Here is a 27,850-nt window from a genome sequence, read left to right on the forward strand (position 1 = left end):
CCCATTCCCCCCAAGCCGCCGCGGACGTTACTGAATACCTACACACCCCCTTCCAAATGTCCCCTCCTATCGAACCCTTCTCCTCTGCTGAGACTATAGAAACAATTAGTCGCCTAAACCCCAAGAAAGCAGCAGGACACGACCTAATAGGCAATAGAGCAATCAAGGAACTTCCCACAAAAGGGATAGCACTCATCACATCGATTTTTAATGCTATCCTTCGCCTGGAACACTATCCTAAGGCTTGGAAAATCTCATTGATTACCCTCATCCCTAAACCCGGTAAACCGATACACGAAACCTGCTCCTATCGCCCAATCAGTCTTTTACCTACCCTGTCCAAACTATTCGAGAAGATGCTCACGAACCGACTCCTTCCAATCCTAGAGAACTTGAAAACACTCCCAGATCACCAATTCGGCTTCCGAAAACATCATTCTACAGTAGAGCAAATCCACCGCTTAACTCATACGATCAGCCAAACACTCGAAAAGAAAAAATATTGCTCAGCGGTTTTCCTAGACATCCAACAGGCATTCGATAAAGTATGGCATGAAGGGCTACTTTACAAACTTAAAAAGATCCTACCCCAGCCCTACTACTCCATCCTAAAATCTTACCTAACCAATAGACAATTCATGGTTAAATACCTAGACGCCACTTCCGCAACATTCCCAATAGAAGCCGGCATACCCCAAGGTAGTGTCCTCGGACCCCTACTGTACTCCATCTACACTGCCGACCTACCTATATCAAACGATATAACAATAGCGACATTTGCATACGACACAGCGCTATTAGCTTCCCACGCAGACCCGGTAATAGCCTCATCCACTCTCCAGCGAAGTCTCGACTCCATGGAAAAGTGGTTTCACAAATGGGGCTTCAAAGTCAACGAAAAGAAATCCTCACATGTAACCTTCACGCTTCGAAAACAAACCTGCCCCCAGGTCACCATCAACAATGCAACAGTTCCTAGCAGGGACACAGTCCGATACCTGGGCATGACCCTGGACAGGAGACTAACGTGGAAGACACACATCTCAGATAAAAGGAAGCAACTAAAGGACAAACTAAAAAAACTCTATTGGCTCACGGGCCGACGCTCCAAACTAAATTTACAGAATAAAATTACCCTCTACAAGACCGTAATAAAACCTGTCTGGACCTACGGAATCCAACTATGGGGAACAGCAAGTAACTCCAACATCGAAATACTCCAACGCTTTCAATCGAAAACGCTAAGATCCCTAATTGACGCACCTTGGTGTGTAACCAATGAAACAATACACCGCGACCTCAAGATACCCACCGTCAAAGAGGAAATAGCAAAATATAGCAACAGATACAGCAAAAGAATCAACAAACACCGAAACCCCCTAATCACTGGACTACTCGATACGACGGACCAGATTCGCAGGCTGAAGAGGCACTACCCGCTAGACCTAAACGTTAGATTCATTTAATTATCCAAATTAAGCATATGCACTTACTTATAATACTTATAGATCATAAATTATATCTATCTATAATAAGTATTAACTTATTGTAAATAAACGGCCATGTCACTGCGCCACGCCAGAAAAATTACTGAAAATTCTCAATGCGAGAATTGATTGTAATTTCAACAAATAAATAAAAAAAAAAAAATTTACAATAATCTCATGTAAGAAAAAATAAAAGGGATAAAAGTAGTACAGAAGATAGAAAAATCTATAAAACTGGTGGCTGGGAAATAGAAAATATATAAATTTATGTTATTAGAGTTTAGTACTTCTGTCGATCAATGTGTTACGACCGTTCGCGGAGAGACGCAGTCGCAGTAGCGAGAGGCGTAAATTCTCGCTACGATTCGGTGAATCGACGCCGCGAAGTAGTCGTTCCCCTGTTTCGGTTAAGATAAGAGGTGGTTAAATGAATATGACACTGTATAGTAAGTGATATTTCACCGTTTATTCCAACAACTTATAACGAAGGCAGTTACGCTGGTGCGTATGTACGAGATTTTTTTTTTTATTTATTTGTTGAAATTACAATTAATTCTCGCGTTGAGAATATGTACGAGATGAATGAGTGGCTGATCTGTGGGTGTGTCCTACCCGGTGGAAGGGTATTGACCGTTCGAAGGATGTGAAATCAGAACTGTCTTGGGAGACGATGCTGTCTCGGAGGAAAGCTAATGATAGGTGTGTCTAGCGCACGGGACCATCGGATTTGTTGGTGACGATTTTAGTTAGGAGAGTGAGGGAGTAGGCTTCGTCGTTAATTGGTTAGACGAAGGGTCTTAACCGCCCTCGAGAGAAAGTGGTTAGTGGGAGGAAAGTTGCAGCGTACGTGAGAAAAACTAACTTTCCCTTGTCCAGTCGGGGTAGACAATAGTCTTTAGAAATTCTTCGGAAACAGACGTTTGTTTGGTTTGAAGGACCTTTTCTAGGAAATCTATGAGATTTATGGAAGGTACTTGAAACTATGGAGGATACGCTGCGAGTATACGGTGACATCTGGTTGCCATATTGCTCGCGGTGCGACGTAACAAAATTTTTTTTTTTTTTTTTATTTATTTGTTGAAATTACAATCAATTCTCGCGTTGAGAATTTTCAGTAATTTTTCTGGCGTGGCGCAGTGACATGGCTGTTTATTTACAATAAGTTAATACTTATTATAGATAGATATAATTTATGATCTATAAGTATTATAAGTAAGTGCATATGCTTAATTTGGATAATTAAATGAATCTAACGTTTAGGTCTAGCGGGTAGTGCCTCTTCAGCCTGCGAATCTGGTCCGTCGTATCGAGTAGTCCAGTGATTAGGGGGTTTCGGTGTTTGTTGATTCTTTTGCTGTATCTGTTGCTATATTTTGCTATTTCCTCTTTGACGGTGGGTATCTTGAGGTCGCGGTGTATTGTTTCATTGGTTACACACCAAGGTGCGTCAATTAGGGATCTTAGCGTTTTCGATTGAAAGCGTTGGAGTATTTCGATGTTGGAGTTACTTGCTGTTCCCCATAGTTGGATTCCGTAGGTCCAGACAGGTTTTATTACGGTCTTGTAGAGGGTAATTTTATTCTGTAAATTTAGTTTGGAGCGTCGGCCCGTGAGCCAATAGAGTTTTTTTAGTTTGTCCTTTAGTTGCTTCGTTTTATCTGAGATGTGTGTCTTCCACGTTAGTCTCCTGTCCAGGGTCATGCCCAGGTATCGGACTGTGTCCCTGCTAGGAACTGTTGCATTGTTGATGGTGACCTGGGGGCAGGTTTGTTTTCGGAGCGTGAAGGTTACATGTGAGGATTTCTTTTCGTTGACTTTGAAGCCCCATTTGTGAAACCACTTTTCCATGGAGTCGAGACTTCGCTGGAGAGTGGATGAGGCTATTACCGGGTCTGCGTGGGAAGCTAATAGCGCTGTGTCGTCTGCAAATGTCGCTATTGTTATATCGTTTGATATAGGTAGGTCGGCAGTGTAGATGGAGTACAGTAGGGGTCCGAGGACACTACCTTGGGGTATGCCGGCTTCTATTGGGAATGTTGCGGAAGTGGCGTCTAGGTATTTAACCATGAATTGTCTATTGGTTAGGTATGATTTTAGGATGGAGAAGTAGGGGTGGGGTAGGATCTTTTTAAGTTTGTATAGTAGCCCTTCATGCCATACTTTATCGAATGCCTGTTGGATGTCTAGGAAAACCGCTGAGCAATATTTTTTCTTTTCGAGTGTTTGGCTGATCGTATGAGTTAAGCGGTGGATTTGCTCTACTGTAGAATGATGTTTTCGGAAGCCGAATTGGTGATCTGGGAGTGTTTTCAAGTTCTCTAGGATTGGAAGGAGTCGGTTCGTGAGCATCTTCTCGAATAGTTTGGACAGGGTAGGTAAAAGACTGATTGGGCGATAGGAGCAGGTTTCGTGTATCGGTTTACCGGGTTTAGGGATGAGGGTAATCAATGAGATTTTCCAAGCCTTAGGATAGTGTTCCAGGCGAAGGATAGCATTAAAAATCGATGTGATGAGTGCTATCCCTTTTGTGGGAAGTTCCTTGATTGCTCTATTGCCTATTAGGTCGTGTCCTGCTGCTTTCTTGGGGTTTAGGCGACTAATTGTTTCTATAGTCTCAGCAGAGGAGAAGGGTTCGATAGGAGGGGACATTTGGAAGGGGGTGTGTAGGTATTCAGTAACGTCCGCGGCGGCTTGGGGGGAATGGGGTTTGAATACTTTTGACAAGTGTTTTGCAAACAGGTCGGCTTTTCCTATAGGGCTTCGCGCCCATCCACCTTGCGGACGGCGGATAGGTGGGATTATTTGTGGGGGGCGTGTGAGTTTCCTGGAGGCCTTCCATAGTGAGTAGTTGGCGTCGGCTGTGGGGGATAAGCTGGCGAGGTATTTATGGAAGCAGTCGTTTTTATAGTTTGTTAAGGTTCTGGATAGTTTTCTAGTTGCGTTGTTAAGTTTGCGTTTGTCCTCCGGTGTTCTGTGGGTCTGCCATACTCTTCTTAGTCTACGTTTTTCTCCTATTTTTTTTAGTATGTATTGTGGATATTCTTGTTTGCTGCTAGTTGGCTTTGTCGGTGTGGAGAGGCGGATTGCGTTTATTATGCTCGTGTTTAAGTATTCCGTGGCTGCTTCGATATCTTCCTTTGTTTTTAGTGGGGTGAAGGCTGAGGTTGAGTGTGTAAAGACTTCTCTGAAGAGCTGCCAGTTGGTGTGTTGGTTGTGAATGGAGCCATTAGGTGTACTCTCGATGATTGTTGAACTGACTGTTGCTATCACGGGAGAATGATCAGAGGAGAGATCAGCCGAGGAGTTGATCTGGACGTGTCTTGATGGGATATTTTTAGTTATGAAGAAGTCGAGAAGGTCGGGTATTTTGTTGGTGTCAGTGGGCCAGTATGTGGGTTCGTATGTGGTGAGGTAGTTGAGGTTGTTGTTTATTATGCTGTTTAAGAGGTTTTTGCCTCTTGCTGTAACCAGTCTGCTGCCCCATTGGATGTGCTTGGCGTTATAGTCTCCTCCAACTATGAATCTGTTGCCCAGGGTGTCCAGGAAGTTATCAAAGTCTTCTTTGGCGATGGAGTGTCTGGGAGGGCAGTATACTGCTGAGGTGGTGATTGAGCGATGACAGTCTTCTATTGCTACGTTTGTTGCTTGGAGGTAGTCTTTCTGGAATGGTGGGAGTTCGTAGTGCTTAATACTTGCTTTGATTATTATTCCGGTGCCACCGTGGGCCTTTCCGCTGGGGTGTTGGGTATGGTAGAATTTGTAACCATTTATTTTCAGGTAGCTCTTATCGGTGAAGTGGGTTTCCGATACGAACATTACGTCGATTTGCTGGTGTTTTAAGAAGAGTTCTAGTTCACGTTTGTGTTGCGCTAGACCGTTGGCGTTCCAGAGAGCTATGCGCCTTGGTTTTATTTTGAGTCGGGGCGTGCTAATTTTTCCACGATGAGTGTTAGTAGCGATAGCAAGTGATTTATTTGCTCCGATTGTTTCTCTATTAGCTTTTCGAGCCTTGAGGAGTTGTCTGCGTTTGGTGGGTTGGGGACACTGTATTGGGGAAGGTTCCTTTGGCTGTTCGGGTTATTTTGGATGCCTTGTACTGCTTGGGCATAGGAGGTTGAGGTGGAGATGAATTTGGTAGGACTGGGTGCTTGGTTGGTTGAGGGGGTTGGGGTAGTCGTGAATTTCGGCGGGCTGGGTGTTTGGTTGGATACCTCTTTTGCTCTGAGCTTAGGGTACCTGTTCGTGTATAGTGTTTTATATGCTGGGCAGCCTTTGTAGTTGGCAGGGTGGTCCCCTTGGCAGTGGATGCATTTCGCTGGGGTTTCCGGTGATTTGGCGCACTGGTCAGTGGAGTGAGAGCCTGCGCATTTAACGCAGCGGAAAGTATGGTTGCAGTATTTCTGCGTATGACCACGTAACAAAATGGAATAGAAAGATTATATCACAGACGAAATTATACTTTACACTTTATTATACTTTATACTTTATTATACTGTATACTTTATTATACTTTATACTTTATTATTACATTACATCAATTGACATCTTTGGAATTACAACGATTCGATACACATTTTAACGTTTTAAACGTTTTAACGTTTAACATTCTAACATTCAGTTAGAACTTTGTATTGATTAGAGATATTGTAACGACCAGAAATATCGATACATATATCAATACTTTTACCTCGAAATTCGTAGATTCGTACTCTTCATTGTCCATACAAATTGTGTCATATATGTCCAAACCAAATTTAATTTACGTGCATTAACGTTTTCAAATCCATTTTTTATTTTCAAAGAACATCATATTTGTACTCGGTATTGCCAGTAAGTATCATGAAGAGACGAAACGAGTATCTCGAGTTAAGTATTGTTTAAAATAGTATATAGACATCTAGATATAACATTCAATGATTTTTCCCTCACTTATTGTAAATTATTGATATTGTAAAATTATAATTGTAAAATTATATAGTAAATGATATTGTAAAATTATATAGTAAGTGATATTGTAAAATTAAATAGTAAATTCACACGATGTTCAAATAATTCGAAATAACGATAGACCAAAAGCTGTTTAAACGAGACACAAGAATTAATCGTGCATTTTATTAAAAAGTTAAGTACGAATAAAAGAAAGAAAAATTTCGAACTTTTTTCGAAAGAACATACATTTATTATACAACATACATACATTTATTATATATTGTGTTCTTTCAAACACAATAATACCTTCCATAAAGGAGCACAGCCCAGATGAGACTTTTTATAGTTAAACTTTTAACGTACTCATAGAAACGAAATTTTTTTTTTTAAATAGAACTGTTACATTTTACGACACGTATAACATCGAACATTTACCAACATAGCGATGCCAGCGTACATATATATATACTGGTGTACTGGTCATCTTTTTTCCACACGTTTTTAGCTTTTTAGCTGTTTGTGAATGGGCGCCTAATCAGCCAATCAGAAATGGCCGGTATTCTATGAATCCTTTTCTTCAATGCTCGAAGAGCTGGATATTTATCCAAAGCTGGTGCCCCAAACATATACTCGTAATTTTCAAGGGCCGCTGCAAATACGAAGTCCGCCCATGTCGTCTGAAAAAAGGTTTGTATACATTTATTTTGTACCTCCTCTATTAAACAATTTTTTTAATTTACCTCGAAAAATGTGAAAAATCGAACTCTTAACTACAGATCACTAGCTTTTTAGGAAGAATTTGGATTTTTATTTTATTGTCAGAATTTAATGGATAATTTTAGAAACTTCAACCTTTGGAGGTATTTGTTAATTAAAAATGACAAAACTGGTATTATGTAAAAAAGAGTAATCAATCAATGTCGAATGGAAATTAGACAGTTCTATAAAAATAATCCTTCTCACGATTCCACAACTTCATAGCTTAATTAAATACAATTCTTCGGCGATATAATTACAAATACATTTACAGGAATTGTGTAATATGATAAATATCTCGTTAAAGAAATTGAAATCGTAAACTCTAGATTCTAGTATTCTTTCACTTTCATGTTTCCTATGAGCCCTTCAATCGCTAAATATTTTGCAATGAAACACGTATTATTAAACATCATAGTCATACTAAATTAATTTAATGTGACTATTTATTATTATTATATAATAACACAGTGATGAAAGAAATAAACTGGTCAAGTAATCTAAGGAACGATAATACGTATCTATGTCAGTGACAGTGAGAAAAATTCAGATATCTGTACTTAAGTGATTACACTTATAAGTATCATTATATATTATATAAATATGATATTTCGAATGGTATCATTTATCACTCATTAAACAAGAGTGTCATATCCAGAGAAATGATCTTACATATCTTAATCTTTGCTTTGATTACGATAGTAATAATTTCTATCAAACTTGATGAGGAAGATACATGAATAATTATCTAAAAGCTGAAAATCTTGGCAAATTCATTTGTACATAAACTAACAGGAGTGAATTTTAAAGATACACTCTGCTCTCAACAATTAAAGCTGTCTTGTCGCAACAAAGTTTCAATAATTTTTTATGGACAACATGGCCCAGTTTGCACAAAGACTAAAAATTTTAACATTAAATTTGGATAAAAAATCTTACGGTAGAAGGAATGATATATCCTTTATTTTTGCCAATAATCTGGTCGAATTTAGTCAAGTAAAATGGTATTGTTTCGTTCAAAAGTTGATTCTTCCTCGCTTCCTTCTTTTCAGGATTCTCCTCCATGCGATAGTAGCAGATATCTGAAACGTATATGAAACCAACCGTTACGTTCATTTGTGTTTTTCCCCCCAAACGAAGAGAAAATAAGGTGTGAAAGAAGGAGTAGCCTCTCATAGTTCCTACAATTTCTTCATTCTCTTTGCTTTCTTCAATATTGCCTCAACAAGTTCCTGTGGTTCACGATATTTGAAATATATACAATGTTACCAGCGTGGAAATTGTCTTGGAAACTTGGAAAATCTTTCAAGAGGAACAACATTGCTAACTGAGATTCGAGAAAGGAAATGTAAGTAAATCCTTGCTTCTACGTAGAGCTTTTTTATTTACTTCTGACGAGTAAAGTACTGTTATTAAAATTTGATTAAAAGTACCAAGAATGTCGAGATATAAACAACCATTTGTGGAAAGGTCAGGAGAAGCAGAATTATCGAATAAACGTTATATAACTCTTAGTGATTAAGTAAGAGAAGAGAAACGAGAAAAAAGTCTTTTATCTAGGTCTTAATAAAGTATACTATATTTATCTCCATATCAAGAATAACAACAAGATATAAACAGTCTTCTAGAAATTGAGTAAATATTACATAATTACATCTTGAGCAATATTTTGCGTCTTAGCTTTTGCTTAATCATTATGATAATCTTAAATATCTGTAAATTCTTCACAGACTCTTTGCATCTTCTATACAGGTATCTCATGATCATGTGATAACACACAGGAAGAAAAAATAGAGGAAAAAACAGCGTAAAAAAAAGTTGCGTAGGAGTATCGTCGCACTACATCATTCGACAATTGATGCACGTCATGGCGATCGTCACGGTTTAAAGCAGGCCATCAAAAACACGTTTGTTATCGTACGGAAAAATCTGCGACGTTCCAGCTGTTCAGGTGCATCGAATTGTGAATCATCGGCGGTACGAAGCAAGGCGAGGGGCGTAAATAGAGAAAGAAGAGAAGAGAAGGATTCGCATAAATGATAAAATATAATCGTTCGTTCCTCGTCGATGGCGGATGGATGGCTTTAATCGTGGACGATATCGATACGATTATATTTTATACATTTGAAACAAATATAAAAGACGAGCAAAAACCAGAGATACGATCGTTATGATATTATTCAATCGGTAGCCTATTTACCTCGTTTTTTGTTCACCTTCTCTGTCTAGTAATAATTTTTCGATTCGACTGGCGTGACGTTACGTTGGCGGTGTAGAAACACGATTTTAAACACCTGCGGATAGTTACATGAGTTTCGAGCGATTCCATTCCCTTCGATTTATATTTATGCGATCAACGCGCGGATCGTTAACGCATTATGCAGACAGCAGATGTTACGTAATCACACATATCGTAATTGGAAATTAGTAACGTTATCGCGTACCAGGATCTTCCTGTCTTTGATCATCGAGTAACACTTCGTTGTCCTCGCTCCTTCCGCGGATAACCAGCGTTTATCATATAGAGACAGGGATTTGCAAAGAATAAAAGTTGTAGAACGTTGAAAGGCGTTGAAAGAAACGTGATGTTATCCCGTTATTCGTTAACGCAACGCAGTTAAAAAAAATCCCGTAGGAAGATTACGATAATAGATAACCTGAGTCGAGTGTTTGTCGGGGGATCTAAAAGATTTTTTCGAGTTGAGCGTCTGAGATTGCAGAGAAGAAAATTTGGAAGCCATCGAATTCGTGATGTCGATAGAAATCTTCAGTTGGAATCGTTGTATCATAACGTAGTCTTATTGTTGATAAGACTTTACTAAACTAAAAGTGACTACTAAAAGTTTCTATCCTCTAAATTCTATCTACGATTCTATAATCTAAAAACTGACTTTTGCAAACAAACTGTAACATTCGCTTAACGGAAAGACATACGTATCTTGTTTGTACTCGTCTTTTCACAATGAATTCTTGAACGTCTGTCTCTGTGGTGAGACAAATGCAAAGTCATCTCATCAGTTACTCACCTTGCTTCAAATCTCCAAGAGTATCGACGAGCTCGTCGCATATCATCGCATCCCATTCGTCCTTTCCCATTAGATCGTACTTCCTCGCCAAGTATCGCGCCACAGCGTTACTCTGCGCTACCGGTTTCCCGTCTATCTCCAGCACAGGCAGCTTTTTATAAGGCATTGCTAAGAACAAACATGGCTCATATGAATACTGTGTAGAGGGAAACGATCGATAGGAAATCACAACACAGCTTCCGAGGCCGTTGCGTTCTTGTGAATAGATGAATCGAAATCATTTCGGTTTTAATCAACATGACCTAGTAAAGAAATACAGAAATGTCTTCTTTCTCCTTTTTTTCTTTTCTTACGATTACGATGGACAGGGTATCGCGTGTTTTTGACTGTTGGGAAGAACCTAAAGTTTTTAAAATCAAGGATAAAAGATAATACCAGACACGGAAAAAATATTAGAAAATGTACACGGTTCTTGTAATGAAAATTGAAATGCAAGGAATATAAATCGAATGTCTCTTGCGAACGTAATTTTGTGTTTTACACCGACAGGATTGATTTACAGACTTACGTTGATTTTTTGTTTCCCTATCTGCAAGCGACATATAAGATTATATCGAAGACTATGCTGCGTAAAACTTTTATTATACTATTTACGATAGAAATGTCGCAACGGAAGATCGAATTTTATGTCTGCTTTGTTCTTTCGACTTTTTAGCTATGTTCTTGTTCATTTCCGAACTGATTTCAATTTTTTATCCTTTTTTTCCGACAAGTCCTAAAAAGTTTTTAAATTAACGAGAAACGTAGAAGTATTTTTGTATTCCTATTTTAAGTCACCTATTTACGGTTTTCTCAAAATATTCGAAATGCTTCGATTCATTGAAAACAATAAAGATTGCAACACAAAAATTCGAGAATCGTAAGTGAATTAAGTTGGTATTCGATAAACACGATATTACGGAAGCAAAACTTAATGAAAAGTTCGACTTTATTCCGTATGAAATTTTACTTTAAGTAAGTTTAGCCTGCACGTGAAACGAAAGTTTTATATACAGAAAAGTTTGAGTAAATGGCAGATATCTGAGAGTTGAACGATGAAAGTAAAAATCGATTCTTCACGCTTACAATCCTTGTATTCAGGCCAGAGTTCTTCGGGGATCCTCTCGTCGGTATACTCGATGCCAGTATATGCAAATATGTACCGTATATGTTCGGCACGACCACGGGCATTGAAGTAGATTAGTTTGTAGGTATGTTCGTCGCTCATTTTCCTTGCTCTGTCAACTTATCGAGAAAAATGTTACAATTAACTCGTGTAATTAACAGACTGTGTGCGTGTTTGTGTGTAGAGAGAACAATTTATTTATAAATGGAATAATTCGTATAATACGCAAAATAAATCATTTAGAAGGCTGGAATATATGTTTTTGAAACAATTAATTATGTCGAAAAATATTTCAAACGAGATATAATTATGAAAAAAATAATAATTAAATGTATGTAAATGTATGTAATAATAGTTAAATGTATGTAAATGTAATAATTAAATGTAATTAGTTGTGAAAAAAATAATAATAAAAAATAAATAAATGTAAAAAAAGAATTAAATGTAATTAGTTTTTTTTTACGCACGCGATATTATTGGCGATATATGAAGGTCAACTTTATTTTTTTAAATAGATATATTTATACATATATTTATAGATATAAATACATATATTATATAGATATAATAGTATATATAATATATATAATAATATATATGTCGAGTCTGAATCTCCGAGTCCGAGCTCGAGGCGCCCTCCCGGGGAGGGCTCGCGGGAGGTAGCGGTACTGCGTTGAAGTTCTCCATCGTCCGGTCGCGCGTGGGGTACCTTTATTGTCGATAGTTACACTAGTGACGAGGGCCTCAGGCTTGATAACGAATCCGTGACCAACGGGAGGACAGGTTCCCTTGCTCTAACTCACACGTGCACCACTCCCTGCTCGTAAGGCACTCGACTTCCTTCACCGATCAGCTCTCTAGCAAGACTGCTCGTCATCCCAACGACGCCACCGAAACAAGACTCCGGTCGAGTGTCTCAGTACACACGATCCTCCGATCGACGTACGATTGCTATCGGTTTGGACTTGCGATTGTTTCGTTATGGCTATATTAGGGTCTAGGTTGCAAGGTTAGGGTGTTGTCCTGAAGTTCCAGAGGGGCCCCGGCGTCCTTTCGTCTCCGACTCGGCCATCCTGACACTTACACATCCTCGTGTGTGGCCTGCTGGCTTAGTCTACCCGTCGGGGCTTCCACCACGCAGGCACCGACCCGGCGCTTGTCCTCGGGGCAATGTTTTTCTTCTCGCCGCGATGGACAGCGAGACGCGATGTGTCCCGGCATGTGGCAGTGAAAGCACAACGCTTTTGGTGGTGCAGCCGGTCGGCTTTCCTTCGGGAGTCGGGGGTCCTTCTTCGGTTCCCATTTCGCCCTCTTGCGGCATTCGAATGTCGGATGTCCGTAAATACCGCAGTGACCACACCTGGTCCAGGGGGCGGGTGACCTGCCTTTTTTGTTTCCGGAGCTCGCTAATGACCTCCACGGCGGGGGCGTTGGCCACTCCGTGTATAGGAAGGGCTTCATTTCTCTTTGGAATTGTTTCACCGACGTGATGTCACTCGTGAGCGCTAGTCGTTTAAAACGTTCATCGCGCGAGCCCAGCAGATGGAGGGCGGTGGCGGCGAGTACCTCTTCCCTGGTTGAATTTCGCCACTTCGAACCCAGGAGGGTGATGATATGATTTCCGTACGCTCCTGGTGTTTCGCCGTCCCGCGGTAGTTCCTCGGCTACCTTGATTAGCGACGCGGCTGCTACTTCTTGGCCACCGAAGTGCGCGGCGAATTGTTCCTTAAAATCTGGCCAGGTGAGCTCGTCGCCGTTCATTATCTGCGTAAGCCAATACGCTGCCGGACCCCCTAGGGCACGGTTTAGGGCAGAATACAGTGCGCTGTTTTTCAGGGGGTGTCCCTCATGAGCAGGCCGAGCTCGAGTCACATTCCGAGTCCGAGCTCGAGGCGCCCTCCCGGGCAGGGCTCGCGGGAGATTGCGATTCCGTGTTGGAGTTCTCCATCGTCCGGTCGCGGGTGAGGTACCTTTATTGTCGATAGTGATACTAGTGACGAGGGCCTCAGGCTTGATAACGAATCCGCGGCCAACGGGAGGACTATCATATAAAAAGCAACAGGATACACGAAATAATATAATTCTGACTAGGACAACATAAACGCAAGAAGTGTTGATATTGAAAAAAATATTTCATTTTGTATATAAATATTTTCATATTTAAAAAAGTTTCCGGAAGCAGGAAGATTTACAAACAAATAATATCATAAACCGAATGTTTCATGATCCTTTTCTAATTAGAGTGTGTGACAGCATGTGAGAACGTTTCTTAAAAATATGACTTATTGCAATTACTTAATCGCAATTATAAACGATTAAGACCTTCTCACAACGAGGCTATCTATCCAAAGTATAAAACTCGTTATACTTGATGAGAAAACAAATCTCTACTTAGGTTTCATTTCGTTTCATCGCGTTCATAAAAAAGTGAGTTTGTATGAACACATCGTGCAATTTAGTAATTAGGACCGTTGATCTCGCTGCAACATAGATGGATAGAAAAAAGCCATTTAAAATGATACAACGTCGGGAAGACAATTATGAAAATTATAAATGGAACACAAGATAAAATTGTTTAAGATTAATTCTTCTTTTTTTTTTTTTAATCGCGAGTGTTTGCAAACGAAGTTTCAATCTGTTTACAATGATAGCAATGAGAGGAGGATGTCTATGAAAGTTATAAATGCGATATTGAATAACATTTCTGCGAGTGGGTTTGTTTTTCGTTACAAATGTTTTTTAAACGAATCTGCAATCTGTTGGAAACTACGGAACAGTAACGGGACGACTGATAGGGAAATAAAAAAGATCGCGTTTTATTTGAACAGACAAATCTTTGAAATCTATTCGAAAGTCTATTTGAAATGGTACGAGCTCGAAAAGAACGGTGAATACTATAGAAGAAGGATTAATTAAAATTCTTATTAATCTGTACGCTTTGTATATTAAATACCTTGATCGATGTCAAGATAACAAATTATTATACAAAACAGTGAAGTATCCACGTCTGACATTAATATTGAGTATTACCATTACTGTAATTTAATTTTTAACCGATCCTGAACATTCCTTAGAACGTAAAAAGTATAAAATGTTACTGTGCATTTCAAGATTAAATGCACTGTAATTTAGAAACAGTTATGAAGCGGAAACAAATAATTTATTCAGAATAAGAATTCTACGTAATCATGTTAAAAAAAAAAAACGTACTTATAACGCGTTTAAACTCCAAATATGTAAAGACAATAAGGGAAAAAATTTAAACGAAGAATCGTATTTTTTGTAAATTCACACAAGATTTTATCCAAAAAAAAAATTGGCCTGTACCAATATTTTTATTTGTCGTTACAAGTTACGAGGATATTAAAAAATTGGCCACGAATGGACCAGAGATAAGAATTTATCAGACTTGCTCTCGTAAATTTCAAGACGTTGCATCGGATATTCTTGAAAATCTTTGGACAATGGCCTCGATATTTCGCAGCTTCTATCCTCGAAGCGGAAGAACTCGGCGTTAAAAGCGACAGAACTGGAGAAACCCGGTGACTGCGAGCCTTTCACGCTCTCGACAGATTTCTCATCCCTCGTAATCCTCCCGGTATCACCCAATTTCCACTCTCGTATTGCGATTTGTTGCTTCCAACGAGGCGACACCTTGTCTTGTGATTTCCTTTTTCGTCGCGTGAAACACGACCGAACACTTGTTCAAACACACAATTCATATTTATCTAACTCGACAAAACGCCGTGTCATTGAAACAATAGCATTCTTTGGCTTTTATGTAAATTCCAATAAATTATGATAATGTTCGTGGAGACATTATTGCTACCTATTTTATCTGTCGTGATCCAAATTGATTTGTGGCTACGTATGTATATATATCTTTTTAATTTATGTGATCTGAGAATTACATTTCTAAGAGTTCGGTGAAATTCGATGCTTTATTTTTATCAGTAGAATCTTCCTTGTCATTGTCAGAGCGCAGACGTTTACGCGTTTACAGAAAGTTTAAGGATACAAAAATACAGAAAAATGTAGAAAATATGCAAGAGTATGTAAAATATCGAAAGTACAGTACTTCTAATAATACTTAGTAGCATGCTTACAAACAAATTTCTTTTGTATTTCTTGAAATTGCGTAAAGATTCGCGGTAATTATCGGATTTTTGTCCTCTTTTATCTGCTTTTTTTATTCGCAACTTATATGAGATATGAATTAATATTCAACGACGTGCGCTCTTTGCCACGAAATGAATTATCTCGCGTTAAGACTGCGGCAATTCTTACGTTTGATATTTCATTTAACGAACAGCCGCGCGTTCCTGAGTTTAAAAACCGCCACTCTGAACTTACGCTGAGAATAATATCAGGAAAAGCGAACGAGAGATGATTAGAAAGAAAATGCGAGGAGCAGTAAGGGGGATATTACTAGACTGCGCTTTTTTGTGCAAGTATAGCAGGATGTTTGGGAGTGTAAAATTTTAACGAATGCGTATAATATGAAAAAATATATGAACTATCCAAGGTATAGTTTTATTAAACTTACTTTTTATAATGCTTCGTAGGTAAAACAATTTTCTATCCAGATTCCACTTTCTCAATTATATTTTCAAAAATGCTCGATAAGGAGTACAATTTTCTACCCAGGTTGTACCTTTCTAATTATATCTTCCAAAATTCTTGATAGGTGAAACAATATTCCACCGACGATTTACTTTTTTAATTGTATCCCCAAAAATATGGCCCTGCTTAACGATTAGATATTATTATTTTTTTCGTTGTTACTTGATACGGCTAGCAATTAAATAGTGAGAATAAGAAGAATTGGAAGTGCCATTTTCGAAAAAGAATTTTGTTTTTCCTTGAAGAGGTTGTTTGTATGAAGGTTAATATCACTAAATATGAAGGGAAGTGTAATCATAATAATTCGTACAGTTTTTAACGTTTCATACGTGATATAGGTTGTGTATGATGTATGTTATACGATTAGTTCCCTAAATTAGACTGTGTGCACCATGTGCCAGCAAACTCCCTCCATCGTGCTTGAACATGTGCGTAGATAAATCTGCCTCAATTATCCCATCAGATAAGAAAATCTCTACTGACCTTCTTAAGCAAACTACATAATGGACTTACATATCTTCTCTTAAGATATAAAGAAGATATTTTTTTTATCGTTAATTAACAGATCTTTGAAACGATAGAATAGAGATATCGTAAAATTATATAAAGTATTATAATATGCGTAATAAATAAGTATCGTTATATTTTTCTAATAAATAACATTTCCATAAACAAACAATTTCTCATAAACAGTCGTTTCCCAGAAAACTTTAGTTTCGATACTGGCAACTTTATCTACTTCCGCTCTTCAATTATGAAGGATTAATCTTTACGAGACTTTTGGAACGGCTGAAGATTTCTCACGATGAAACGCGACGAATTCGATACAAACTACGCGGAAATAAAGACAGCTGCGATGGAGGATCGCGGGATTGATATTAATTAATTAATCTGTGGCAACCATTATATCGATTCGTTACGTTATTGCGACAGGCCACGCAACATTTTATTGCTTCTGTTTCTACAATTTAATTACAAAGTATTCAATTTCCCGTTATAAACAAGGAAAGGACTGCAAGTTTGTACAGCTTTTATCAAGATTACGTGCCATTGAACATATCGATTGATTGACTTCTCATGTTTCGTATTAATCGACATCCGATATAGCTATGGGACCTGGAATATTGAAATATTGGGAAGTCAGTTATATTCAGGTGTTCTATAGATTTGACGTATAAGCCTTGTAACATGTACTTCTTCATCAGACGTTTACGAGATACTGAACGATGGCTACGCTTGTAGTATCCAAAAATTTTACGTCGATTTATAATCGAAGATTCGATCAAACTATAGATAGATTTGAATATTCTACGAATTGAATTTAATATTAAGAATTTTAGTTGTATAGATCATCGACGAAAGTCTGTTACACGGACCCTTTCAACAGTTCTATACACACTTCTATTATATATTTTATTTTTTAAAAATAACGCTTTGGCATGATCAAGGATCGGAAGTATAAAAAATAATTGTGACAATTCGAGCAGTGAAAGCCTCTAGAGTAACATTATATTGGTCTCTATAGCGACATTGTGGTACCGTGTCATTTTCAAAGTTCTCAGAATTGGTACTGTATCCGATTTCAATGTTTAATATTCTTCCCGGTTCCTGGAAGAATTTCTTCAAAACTACGTTAACCCATGAAGAATCAACCAACAGTTTCTCATAATGCCGTTTTATCCACATCCTTTGAAACTCATGAAATTGTAGAATCCAGATAGAAAAAGTAGAGACGAGGTAAACGCGAAGCTCATCCTTGGAATTGCTTGTCGTGGTGATAATGTTAACAAATAGAATTCGATAACGCAAATTCATTGGGGAAAAGGTGACAGATGAAATTCGCTAACGCAACGTTGCCCGTTAATGGGCTAAGAATTACGCTCCATGGGATCGCTCACTGCATTCTTCGAAACGACCCTCGTAATCCATAGGCTCGTAAACGGCTTCCGTAACCGCAACGAATTTCAATCTTGTTCACGGATCTCTGACCGCTCGTTTCGAGGGTAACGAGGGGGTTGCGTGTTCACGTGCGTGCAACAGAAGGTGTTATCGTGATTGTAAGGCGTGCTGGAGCAGATAAGTCCAATATGCTCGCGGAAATCGTCGAGATTCATTGCCCAAAGCTGGCTGATAGTCGAAATTAACTTCGCCTCGTCCGATTTCCGCGTTCACATCGCTTTCACGATGGTTAGGCGTTTCTTCGTTCGTTTCTAACGCTGAGTTTTCCCGTGTCGCAGTCAACCCATATTTGGATGTGTGTACACGTTGCACAGAAAATGTGGTCGGGGGTTGAAACGCGGACAGAATGGAAAACGGACTATGGGAAACGCCGAGAAAGAGGCATCGATGAGTTGAAGACACGTCGATGCTGAAGTACACGTGTATCTCGCGTCTTATAGCGAAGGAAGGATACGTGTGAAATTTTAGAAAATATTGGCTGGAAAATGTTCTAACGGACATTGAAGAAACGAATTTAAATTGTAAAAAGAAAAAGATGGTAGCCTAAAGACGTTCCGCTTTCTGTCCCATTACGGAAAACTGCAAAAGCTATGTATCTTGAGAACAGATAAAGTTAAGAAATGAAAAGGAAAAATTCGATTTACTATGTATTTTCGCTATATTTTATATTTACTGTATATTATCGGAATAGCCATCCCTGATTCAGAAAATCAATTACATATATCCCTTGGCGAGAGGGAGTGAGAATTAATCCGATTAATTGTAATGGTGGATCAGCTGGATCCTCATATTCTGAACGTCCAGAGACTCGCTAACTACGAAGCAACTGGTCTGTTTGTGACGCCTATCAATTGTTTGCTAGAGATTAATCTGCTGGTAAGCAGCGTCAAAATTCGACGATAACTAAACCGTCCGATGATCGAATTATAGCAAATGAAACGCGTCTCTGCGCTAGTCTGACCGATTAACAGGGCCTATGGGGGTGGCTTTCAAATTTGAAAGCAAGGAATTACCGTGTAACGAGCAACTCGTATCGATTATTCAATGGGTTCATATGGAGGCGAATAGAAACTCGAACTCGAAACGTTTTCGACTCGACGCTGAGTATCGCGTTCATCCTTTAAATGCTACTTCAACATGGGCAAACGTTCATTTTTGTAATGTCGAGTTTTCTCATTGAATAATCTTCCGTTCGTCGATTTTACACGCTTAACCGACTAGATAAATTCGATGATTTTAAGCAACGTAATTAATGTAATTGATTAATTTTTCTTAAAGTGTGAACTATGGATGAAAGATTAGAAACCGTGACATTACAGAGTACAAAGTTAGAAATACAGGGGAACTTTATATTTTTCTTCACTGCTGATTAATTTCTTGCTGAACGTGCAACGACTCGGGAAAACTGCCTGTTGCAAACTGATCGTAACGTACATAGATCAAGGAACATCACAAATTTCACTTGACTACTTACGTTCGTACAACGAAGAATCCACATAATACAGTACGGCTAATATATCACTATAGAAATCGGATGGTTATACATACGCAACAATTTGGAAGAGGATATTTGCTTTCGGGTTGGGAATATCAGGGAATAGAATTGTTATTATGCGAATGACTGACGTTGATTCAATGTAATTAGTTAGGAGTAGAATTACAGTAGAAAAGGCATCAATACGATGGAATTGCACAGTTATTGTAAAAAAACAAACGATACTACATAATATATTTAGGTATACAGAAACAGTGACACTTCTGTATTGTCAATTATGATATAATTAAATGAGATAATACGAATAATTGTAAATGCTATTAAATTGTTAAATTTTAATAATTTCCAATTCATCTTCGTATCAAAGCAAATACGAACAATTTACAACGTTGCTAGTTATGACAATAAATTTCTATTTTTCGTGTCAGTAATTTCAAATGTCGTTGGTTGCAATCAAAAATCTGTCGGCGGAAAATTTTCACCCAAGCTTCGACAAATAAATGAAACATCGTATTATTCTCGGTCAATATCGAGTCACTTTCGAGATTACACGAATAAAATTTAAAAAACTTTTTTGATGAATTGCTCGTCGAGGCATCGTTCTGATGTCGATATCGCATTAAGCAACTCGAAGATCGAAGTCTTGGTAACGAGATTGTCGCGTCAAAGACGAAGCGAGGCCTATTACCCAGGCGATGATGGAAGCTATGCAACTATAAAGAATACTAGCGCCTTTTTCTGCGATTTTATACGACTCGATGCCAGTCGAAGCTCTTGGAAAATATTGCAACAAAAAGTCAATATATAAAACAAAAAATAGGAGGTTTTTCCTTAAAGCAATTTAATCACTGTCCACGCAACTTTTATTGTTCTCATCTAGAACCGAGCAAGAAAAATAACTATTTTATTTTTATACCTTCTCTATATTGGGATTGTAAAAATTTGTCTGTTTGAAATGCATTGGAAAATTTCGTCGAATTATAAAGTTACACCGTTGGTTGTCACCATAGAATCGATTTTAGAATGGATTTTAAAATAACGTAAGAACGATTTTAATGAAATTTTGAGAGTACATATGTACGTACATAGAGAAGCGAATGTAGTTCACACGCATTGCTACTAGGAATATTTGTGACCTACATAGGTTTCAGGGAAAATAAATGTCTGTTGCAAATAACACTAATTACAAATTCTATTTTTTCAAGCTTCGTGAAAACTCACATGAGAAATTAACCTGTCGAGATTCAGTATTTTTATATAATACTATCTTGACAAGTACATTTTACAAACAAACGAATATTACTAATTCGATACGAATAATTAATTAGTTTTTCAAGTTTTCTAAGATAAATAATAGAATCAGACATTATTCCAATTTCCACGAAGATCCATTGAAATATAATATCAGAAAATGATCTATTAACAATTTCAATTTTATTCGACGCTACTATAACCCTTCGCAATCGAGGGCTCCGCTAATAATATCAAATAAATTAAATAATTAATAAATTAAAAATTTAATAAATCAATAAATTAAAAATTTGTCCTTAACCTGTCAAATCATAATTATCTCACGTATTCTTGCAACGAACAGGTAAGATACAATCAGAAAAATAAACCGACGTATTGGCCGAAGATATATTACACTACCAAGCAAAATCGTATCGCACTGCGCGATGATAGTGAGTGAGTGAGTAGGTGATGAGTGATGCGGCTATGACTCTTCATTCTACGCATATATTTAACCAATTATACGAAAACACGTTCTTTCTACTGAAATTACTTGGAGTATCTGGTAATATGAATAAATGAAACCTTCGAATGCAAAGTATTAATATTATTAACGAAAATTAGAAATATAATTTATCAAACGGGATACGTGTATATAGTAAACCAAAGAATACAATGAATTATACAATAACGACAGAAAAATTAACAGATATGACCAGATCTAATTGTTCAACCACTATACCCCTACATGTTCGAATCCTTGGGCGAACACCAGCAAACAGTTCGATCGATATTTTTCAACCTTCGAATTAGCTGTTATAACTAAAATATTTTCCATCGTTACAATGCATCCTGTCCCCAATTACATCGTTAATTTCGTTTCCGAGGTTCCGCTACAATACTTCGCAACGAGCAATTCAATAATTGAGACAACGACTCGCGTGATGCGCAGCAGTACGCTGGCCGTGAATCAATTGCATCGGATTACCTCGATTAATACGATTTTCTAGGACTACGCTGTAATGTCGAGTTAATTAATACGATAAAGTGCAATCGCGATCCAATGGAAACGCCTTCATTCTTACTTTTTCGCGCGATTTCACATCGGAGTCTAAGGAAAACGAGCTGCATCTTGCGGCATCTTGCGGAAAAACTGAAATTCATAGGACACAGGAAACCTGGTAAACAATAAATACGGCATGGTTCCACGATATGGACGCAAAATCAATGCTGGATGGCACGCTAATTCGATTGGCGGCTGGACAGGTCGAAGCATAGAGCTCAAAGTGTTTCCTCAAAGTGTTTCCGTTCCCTCATCCTCCCTTCAATAAATCTTGTTTCTCTCTCTCTCTCTCTCTCTCTCCCCCCCTCTCTGTCTCTTTCTCTTTCTCCTCCGAAAACTTGATCATCCGATTTGTGTAACGGAGTTTATTTTGTCTTTCTGTTAATAATCTGTTAATACCAATAAGTTGCCTAATCGCGACACTTCTCGAGAAAATTTCTTTTAATCGCAAGGCCGCATAATTTTGACGAAATCCATGTGAAAAGAGTGTCCGGAATTAGGATGAAAAATATGTTTATATTTCATACATGTATATGTTTCAAAATAGTTGCAATATAGAAATACCTTGTTTGTAAAGAAGGTTGACTCTATTGAGATTAATCGTTTGGTTTCTGAAGAGTTCAATGTGAATAAGGTTTTACGGTAAATTGAAAGATGTAAAAATACGCGCGAAAGTGTACAAATATGCAAAGTCTAGCAGCTATTAATAGTTCAGTAAGTAAAATAAATTTCTGTCTAGGTTCTTCTCCTTCGTCGCGCTCTATAAAAACATAAATTTAAATAAATATCAGCAGTGAGTGTAGCGATTTAGTCGATCGGATCTTAGAACGAAAAAACTTGTTTAAAAATGGAATCGATCAATTTAACTTCTCACTGGCTCACTTATCAGTGTTTATGTAACTCTTTCTCCCATTTCCTCTGCGTGAAACATGCAGCTTGGGAGTTTCGATTCGATAAAAATTTGCGACTCTGAATATCCTTTGATCGTAAATTGAAGCATGAAAATATCATATATGTCGTATTTCGCTCTGAAACTGGATGAAAGAGGGAAATTGACTTGGTTCTTTCGCTGTTCCATTTTTTTCTTTTTTTCTATCTTTCGGCTATAGAATTACTCTGCCTATGGTGAAATTTGTAAAATTTAGTTGAATGTTACTAAGAGATACGCGATTTATCGATGGAAAGAAAGAAGAGAAATATTCACTCGTCGAAAGCTTAGTAGAACAACGTTTACTTCGCAGATGTAGAACATTTATTTCGGTTATCTATCGGTTGTATCGTTATCGACTTGCCAATCATGAAACGCAGACGCCACCGGCCAGTTTATTCAATAATAAATTATCTGACGCGTCGATTGATCACGAACACATGCTGTCCACGAAATTGAATTGTGTTCCAATCTCTGCATTATAATGTTTATATATATGTTTATGTTTATATATATGTTGAGTAAGGATTCGTTTCGTCGTAAATATGGTTTAGTCGTAAAACAGAATTTTTACACTCAACTCGATTCGCGTAATGGAAATCATAAAATTAACAAAGGACAATTGCAGTTAGATTTAAGATTAGGTAAGTGGCGAATAATGGCTCGTATAATTGATTCTTCTCTCCTTCTTTGAGGATATCTTCGCCGTTCTATAGCTTCTTTATTGTTGCAAGTGTGTAACCTTATTTTGTATAAATTAGATCAGTAACGAGGATTTAAGACGAGGATTAATTTAACAATAGCATATGAATTCTTTTCATTGAGATTTTCACACGAGAAACTGATCAGCCTTGTGAAAAATATAAAATTAATATAAAATTCCTCGATTTAATTATTTAAGTATATAATTAATATTCAGCATGCTAAAAAACGAACGATCTATTTTTCCAAATTTGCAATTATCTATCGCAAAGAATTGTAAAAAGTCACAGGCTCCAAGGTAAATTTTCAAAAGCGTTTGTAATTGTTTTCTGTTATTTTTCTCTGTGCTTGAATTTATGAAGGTGATCAGCGTGACTCCTGAGCAAATTAAGCTAACAGAATGAAATACTTTCAGTATACAATTTCAATATTTTAATATATGATTACAGAATTTCAATATTGAAATTTAAATTATTATTTAGTGTTATGCCGTAAATAATATCAATGATACTTATTACGTAAAGTACGAAATACAAATCAACGTATATTATTGAAACTCTAAAATTGAGTAACTATTGCTGTATCAAGAATACTAATTAAGAGTTAATCGCATGGATCTGCCTGAGTCACTAAGGAATTTTACAATAGAAGTTTTTAATCGAACTTCTCTTTCAAGCTGAGTTGACCGTGATTCAATTCACGAATATCGGAGAGGAAAAGTCGTAACAGTCTTACAGTTTCGATTCACTTTCATCTCTTTTCGAGGGGATACTCGCGATTCGCGGCTGCTTCGAGAACTTCCTGCTGGTTCATCCATTGAACCTCATTCTTCGGCGTTCTTTCAATCCCTCGTCTTCCATAGACAAGTCGTAAATCTTTCGAAAACTATTAGCTTGTCCAAGAAGTTTCTTTCGTTTTATGAGGAAATAATATACCCACAACGTTTTTTTGTTTTATATTATTTTGTCGAATTACGTACGATCCAATTTGTTCTGTTGAGATAAATTTCACAGACTTGGTTTTACGTTTGTACGAAGGTGCATCGTTGTAAAAGACACGCTTGCGAAAGAAAGACACTTTCCGGACAACCTAATACTTTCTCTGTTCGTAAAAATTCTGTTCTACGTTTATTTCGTTCTTTCATATTAAAGGAAAGCGATACTGATCGATAAGTTACTTGATACCGTTTAGTATGTGTAACTGGTTAAAGTATAGTACAACTGGTTCTTACGAGTTTCGTAGCATTCAAATATTTAGTGTGTCTCATTAATCGTACTATAAAGGATAAGGTAAAATTTTCTACGTGAAGAAATAAATCGAAAATGTATAATTTTACAATGTACATTTTAAAATGTACAATTTTATCCTACGACGTTCTTCTTTTTGGAGAAGATAGATTTGAAATACTTTACGTCAGAAATTTATAAAGGTTATACGTTTGACAAAACCTGTTGCTTCGCTGAAAATAATACTTGGTAGGATATTCTGTCAGCCAATTTTTTTTAAGAATTTTTACGATTTTGTTGTCTCAGAGTCATAACTTTACAATGCTACAACTATACACAATTGCTTCATTACGATATATGGGATACTTGTATAATCAATTATAATCGTGAAGATAAAGAGTAGTAAATGGTATAATTGAAAAACACGATTTTGTTAATGTAACTTTATCGAATAATGTTAAAAAATGACTAGAAGTGATATTAATAAATACCTTTTAAAAATATCTGAAACGAAGATTAATGGAAATGCAGTATATATATCGAAATAAAAAATATTGAAAAGTCCTCTGAGCTGTCTTGTTATTTTATAAATTTTTATTATAGATACTATACGAATTTCCAGCTATGCGAATAATTTTCTCATTTAATTTAGGAAAAGTTTCATAAACTAAATATATTTCATTACGGTATATTTAACTCTATTTAATTGCATTTACCTATATTTAGCTATGTTTAATATAGAACACCTGCGTCCCATATATAATATAGTTTATATGTAAATATAATACAGCTTCATTGACGGTATCCAAAAATTTTTTTTTTTTTTAGGCACGGATTGGCTTGGTCTTTGATCAGAACGTCGGCTATTATACTCGATAAATTTTCATTATCCCTCGTGTCATCAATTTCGCGGCACGGAAATTCATCGTTGCTCGAACCACGCGAAAAATATCCAGGCCAAAGGAACGAACGAGAGAGAGAGGGGGGGGGGCAGGAGGAAATGGAAGAAGAAAAATGCGAGAGAAATAAAAGGGAGGAGACCGAAAAGAGAGCTGTTCGTATTAGGTCGGTGAGGTACGTATAGACGACTTTGAAGTGGGTACATGAATAAAAAAATATGCCGCTAACACGCGTCGACCTATTTCGGCTTCTTTCTTCTTACTTTCTTGTAACCATGAATATTAAAACGCGTATAGTTCGTGAAATGTTAAGGGCCAGTTATCGAGTAAAAATTTTTAAGGAATTAATCGATACATCGATTCTGTTTTGTCTTTCGCTTTTCTTACGAATTTCAATAACTTTGAAGGAAAGCAATCTTTCGTTTATATTTAAATTTAATTAGAAGCATCGTAATTTAGACAAAAATTATGTTCCATTATGTAATATGGAAAAACGTGTAAAATATTCGAGAAATAGTACTCGATATAATATTATCCAGTGCTATTATCGAGTATTATTTAAATTATATCTATAAAAATATTAATTTGCATATTCAACCTACAGCATAAGCGATATACAAAAGTATTAGAATACAAAAACATTAAGGGATTAATAAACATGAAAGTTTATATTATGAAATAATTCATCTCTTCTAAGTGATGCTTTTAATATGTTATTAATCATGTCAAGTACTGTTTTATTATTATGTTATGAGATGTAAATGGTGGGTGGGAATGACAGGGGATGAATGGGACTATATCATTGAGCAGAACATTTTGATAAGTTACGACAAAAGGTATTTATAACTTCCAGCATTAAGTAATAGTACAGTAATGCACGGGAAAGATAAAATGATGAACATTGTATTTTTCTCATTGTACCTTAGAAGTTTGAACAGTGTTTATGATTTTTTTAAATGACCAATATACGTAATCGACATATACAATTCAAAATTCTTTCTAAAATCTAAATGTAAGCACAAACACTTGCGTCTATCAAAAATGTCAAACTTCTGATGAAGATTCTTTCCACAAGTGAAACACAAGCGAGGAATTGAAACTTTCATTTCACTTTCCAATCCTAAACTTCACTTTTCATTCACTGCCAGAGCAACAAGTTCAGAGGATTCATTCATGCCTCGAAACAGTAGAAAGTAGGGGAAAAAGAGCGGGCATAAAGTGGGACAAAGGACACGTATAAATTAGAATATATTCATTTTGCTACGATTACTGCACAGAAAATAATCGATTCGAACTGACCAGCAGTCTCCTCGTATTTAAATTGCTACAATCAATCAGATCAAATAAAAAAGAATCGGACAAAGCTAAGGAAAGGACCGAAGACGCACAAAAATCAGAATAAATTTTATAATTATTCGATAGACAATGATCGAGCGAAACTCAACGTCGATGGTCTTGCGTATAAATTCAATAAAGGATGGACGGTGCAAATTTATCAACAGTATCCTCGCATAAAAGTTCCTCACCTTTTTGACCAAGTAAGAAACCACGCGAAATGAAGAAAAGAAATTACACACAGAAATAAATTAGAATGATTTCTTGTAACTACATTTAGCGTCACGATGATTTCATAGAAGATATAGTGGATTTAAACTCACCGATGTCACCGAACTCAATGTCTTCACGTTGGAATTCCACCCTTTCGAGCAGGTTGGATGAACACTCGTATGGAGCGCAACTGGTACTGAGCTGTGGCGAAACTAAGGTCCTGGTGCTCCTTCTCCACCACTTGTTCGCTTGCCAGCAGTTTCCAGCTATGTCGAGCACGATGCGCAACCTCGAATATTTATGCAACCCTCCCCACCAGCAGGACGAGCTGTTCGAAACGAAAATTGTTTCAGGACTCGGAAGGTTTTCCCCTTCTCTTCCGACATTCACCTATCCGCGCTTCGGCTCGTTTCCTCCCCAGCCACCGACAAATCTTTTCTCATGCAAATAAACGAACGATTGGTATTTTGAACGCGGAACTCCCGTGGTTGGCTTAGTAGAGTTAAATATGGGAGGGACTTCAGGTTTGTTGACGTCAGGTACGTTCCTTGATGCGTGATGGTAATTTTAGACTGACGCAAATTGTTCTTCTTGGGCTGCTTGTTTTCGCAAATAAACTTTTATGATTGACGAAAGCGCAAAATGAGATTTAGGGGAAGGGGGAGGTCTGTAGAATTTTGAACATAATTGAAAAATGTAGGTATTTCATAATTTTATGGACAGGATGTATATGGAATGGATGTGGATGGTAACTGATGGTACAAGCGGAAAGGGGGTGAAAGAAGTCGAAAATATAGAATAAAAATTTTTTTCT

The 27,850-nt window shown here is 37.2% G+C and overlaps 2 protein-coding genes, 1 long non-coding RNA gene and 1 pseudogene across 5 annotated transcripts in view; 2 read left to right on the forward strand and 2 right to left on the reverse strand.

Annotated features, from left to right (window-relative positions):
- Positions 1–27,681, reverse strand: part of LOC126875925 (uncharacterized) — a 37,586-nt gene extending 9,905 nt beyond the window's left edge. The window contains exon 1 of one of the 3 annotated variants that reach the window (XM_050638843.1): positions 27,147–27,681. The gene's annotated coding sequence lies outside the window, so the exon portion shown is untranslated. Of the gene's footprint in view, positions 1–12,072; positions 12,490–15,909; positions 16,645–27,146 lie in introns of those variants that run through there. The other 2 variants (XM_050638842.1, XM_050638844.1) reach the window with 2 other exon arrangements.
- LOC126875912 (hematopoietic prostaglandin D synthase-like) lies at positions 6,808–12,077 on the reverse strand. Its single transcript, XM_050638794.1, has 4 exons — positions 11,324–12,077; positions 10,193–10,366; positions 8,112–8,254; positions 6,808–7,126 (listed from the first exon to the last, which is right to left on the reverse strand). The coding sequence occupies exons 1-4, from the start codon at positions 11,463–11,465 to the stop codon at positions 6,926–6,928; spliced, it is 660 nt and encodes a 219-aa protein (XP_050494751.1). The 5' UTR covers positions 11,466–12,077; the 3' UTR covers positions 6,808–6,925.
- Positions 7,110–9,330, forward strand: LOC126875950 (uncharacterized). The gene is made up of 4 exons (XR_007693803.1): positions 7,110–7,707; positions 8,225–8,520; positions 8,603–8,807; positions 8,925–9,330. It is a non-coding gene; the product is annotated as an uncharacterized LOC126875950 (long non-coding RNA).
- Positions 25,418–27,850, forward strand: part of LOC126875944 (organic cation transporter protein-like) — a 59,604-nt pseudogene continuing 57,171 nt past the window's right edge.

The sequence above is a fragment of the Bombus huntii genome, unplaced genomic scaffold (assembly GCF_024542735.1).
Source record: "Bombus huntii isolate Logan2020A unplaced genomic scaffold, iyBomHunt1.1 ctg00000060.1, whole genome shotgun sequence".
Classification (NCBI taxonomy): Eukaryota; Metazoa; Arthropoda; class Insecta; order Hymenoptera; family Apidae; genus Bombus; species Bombus huntii.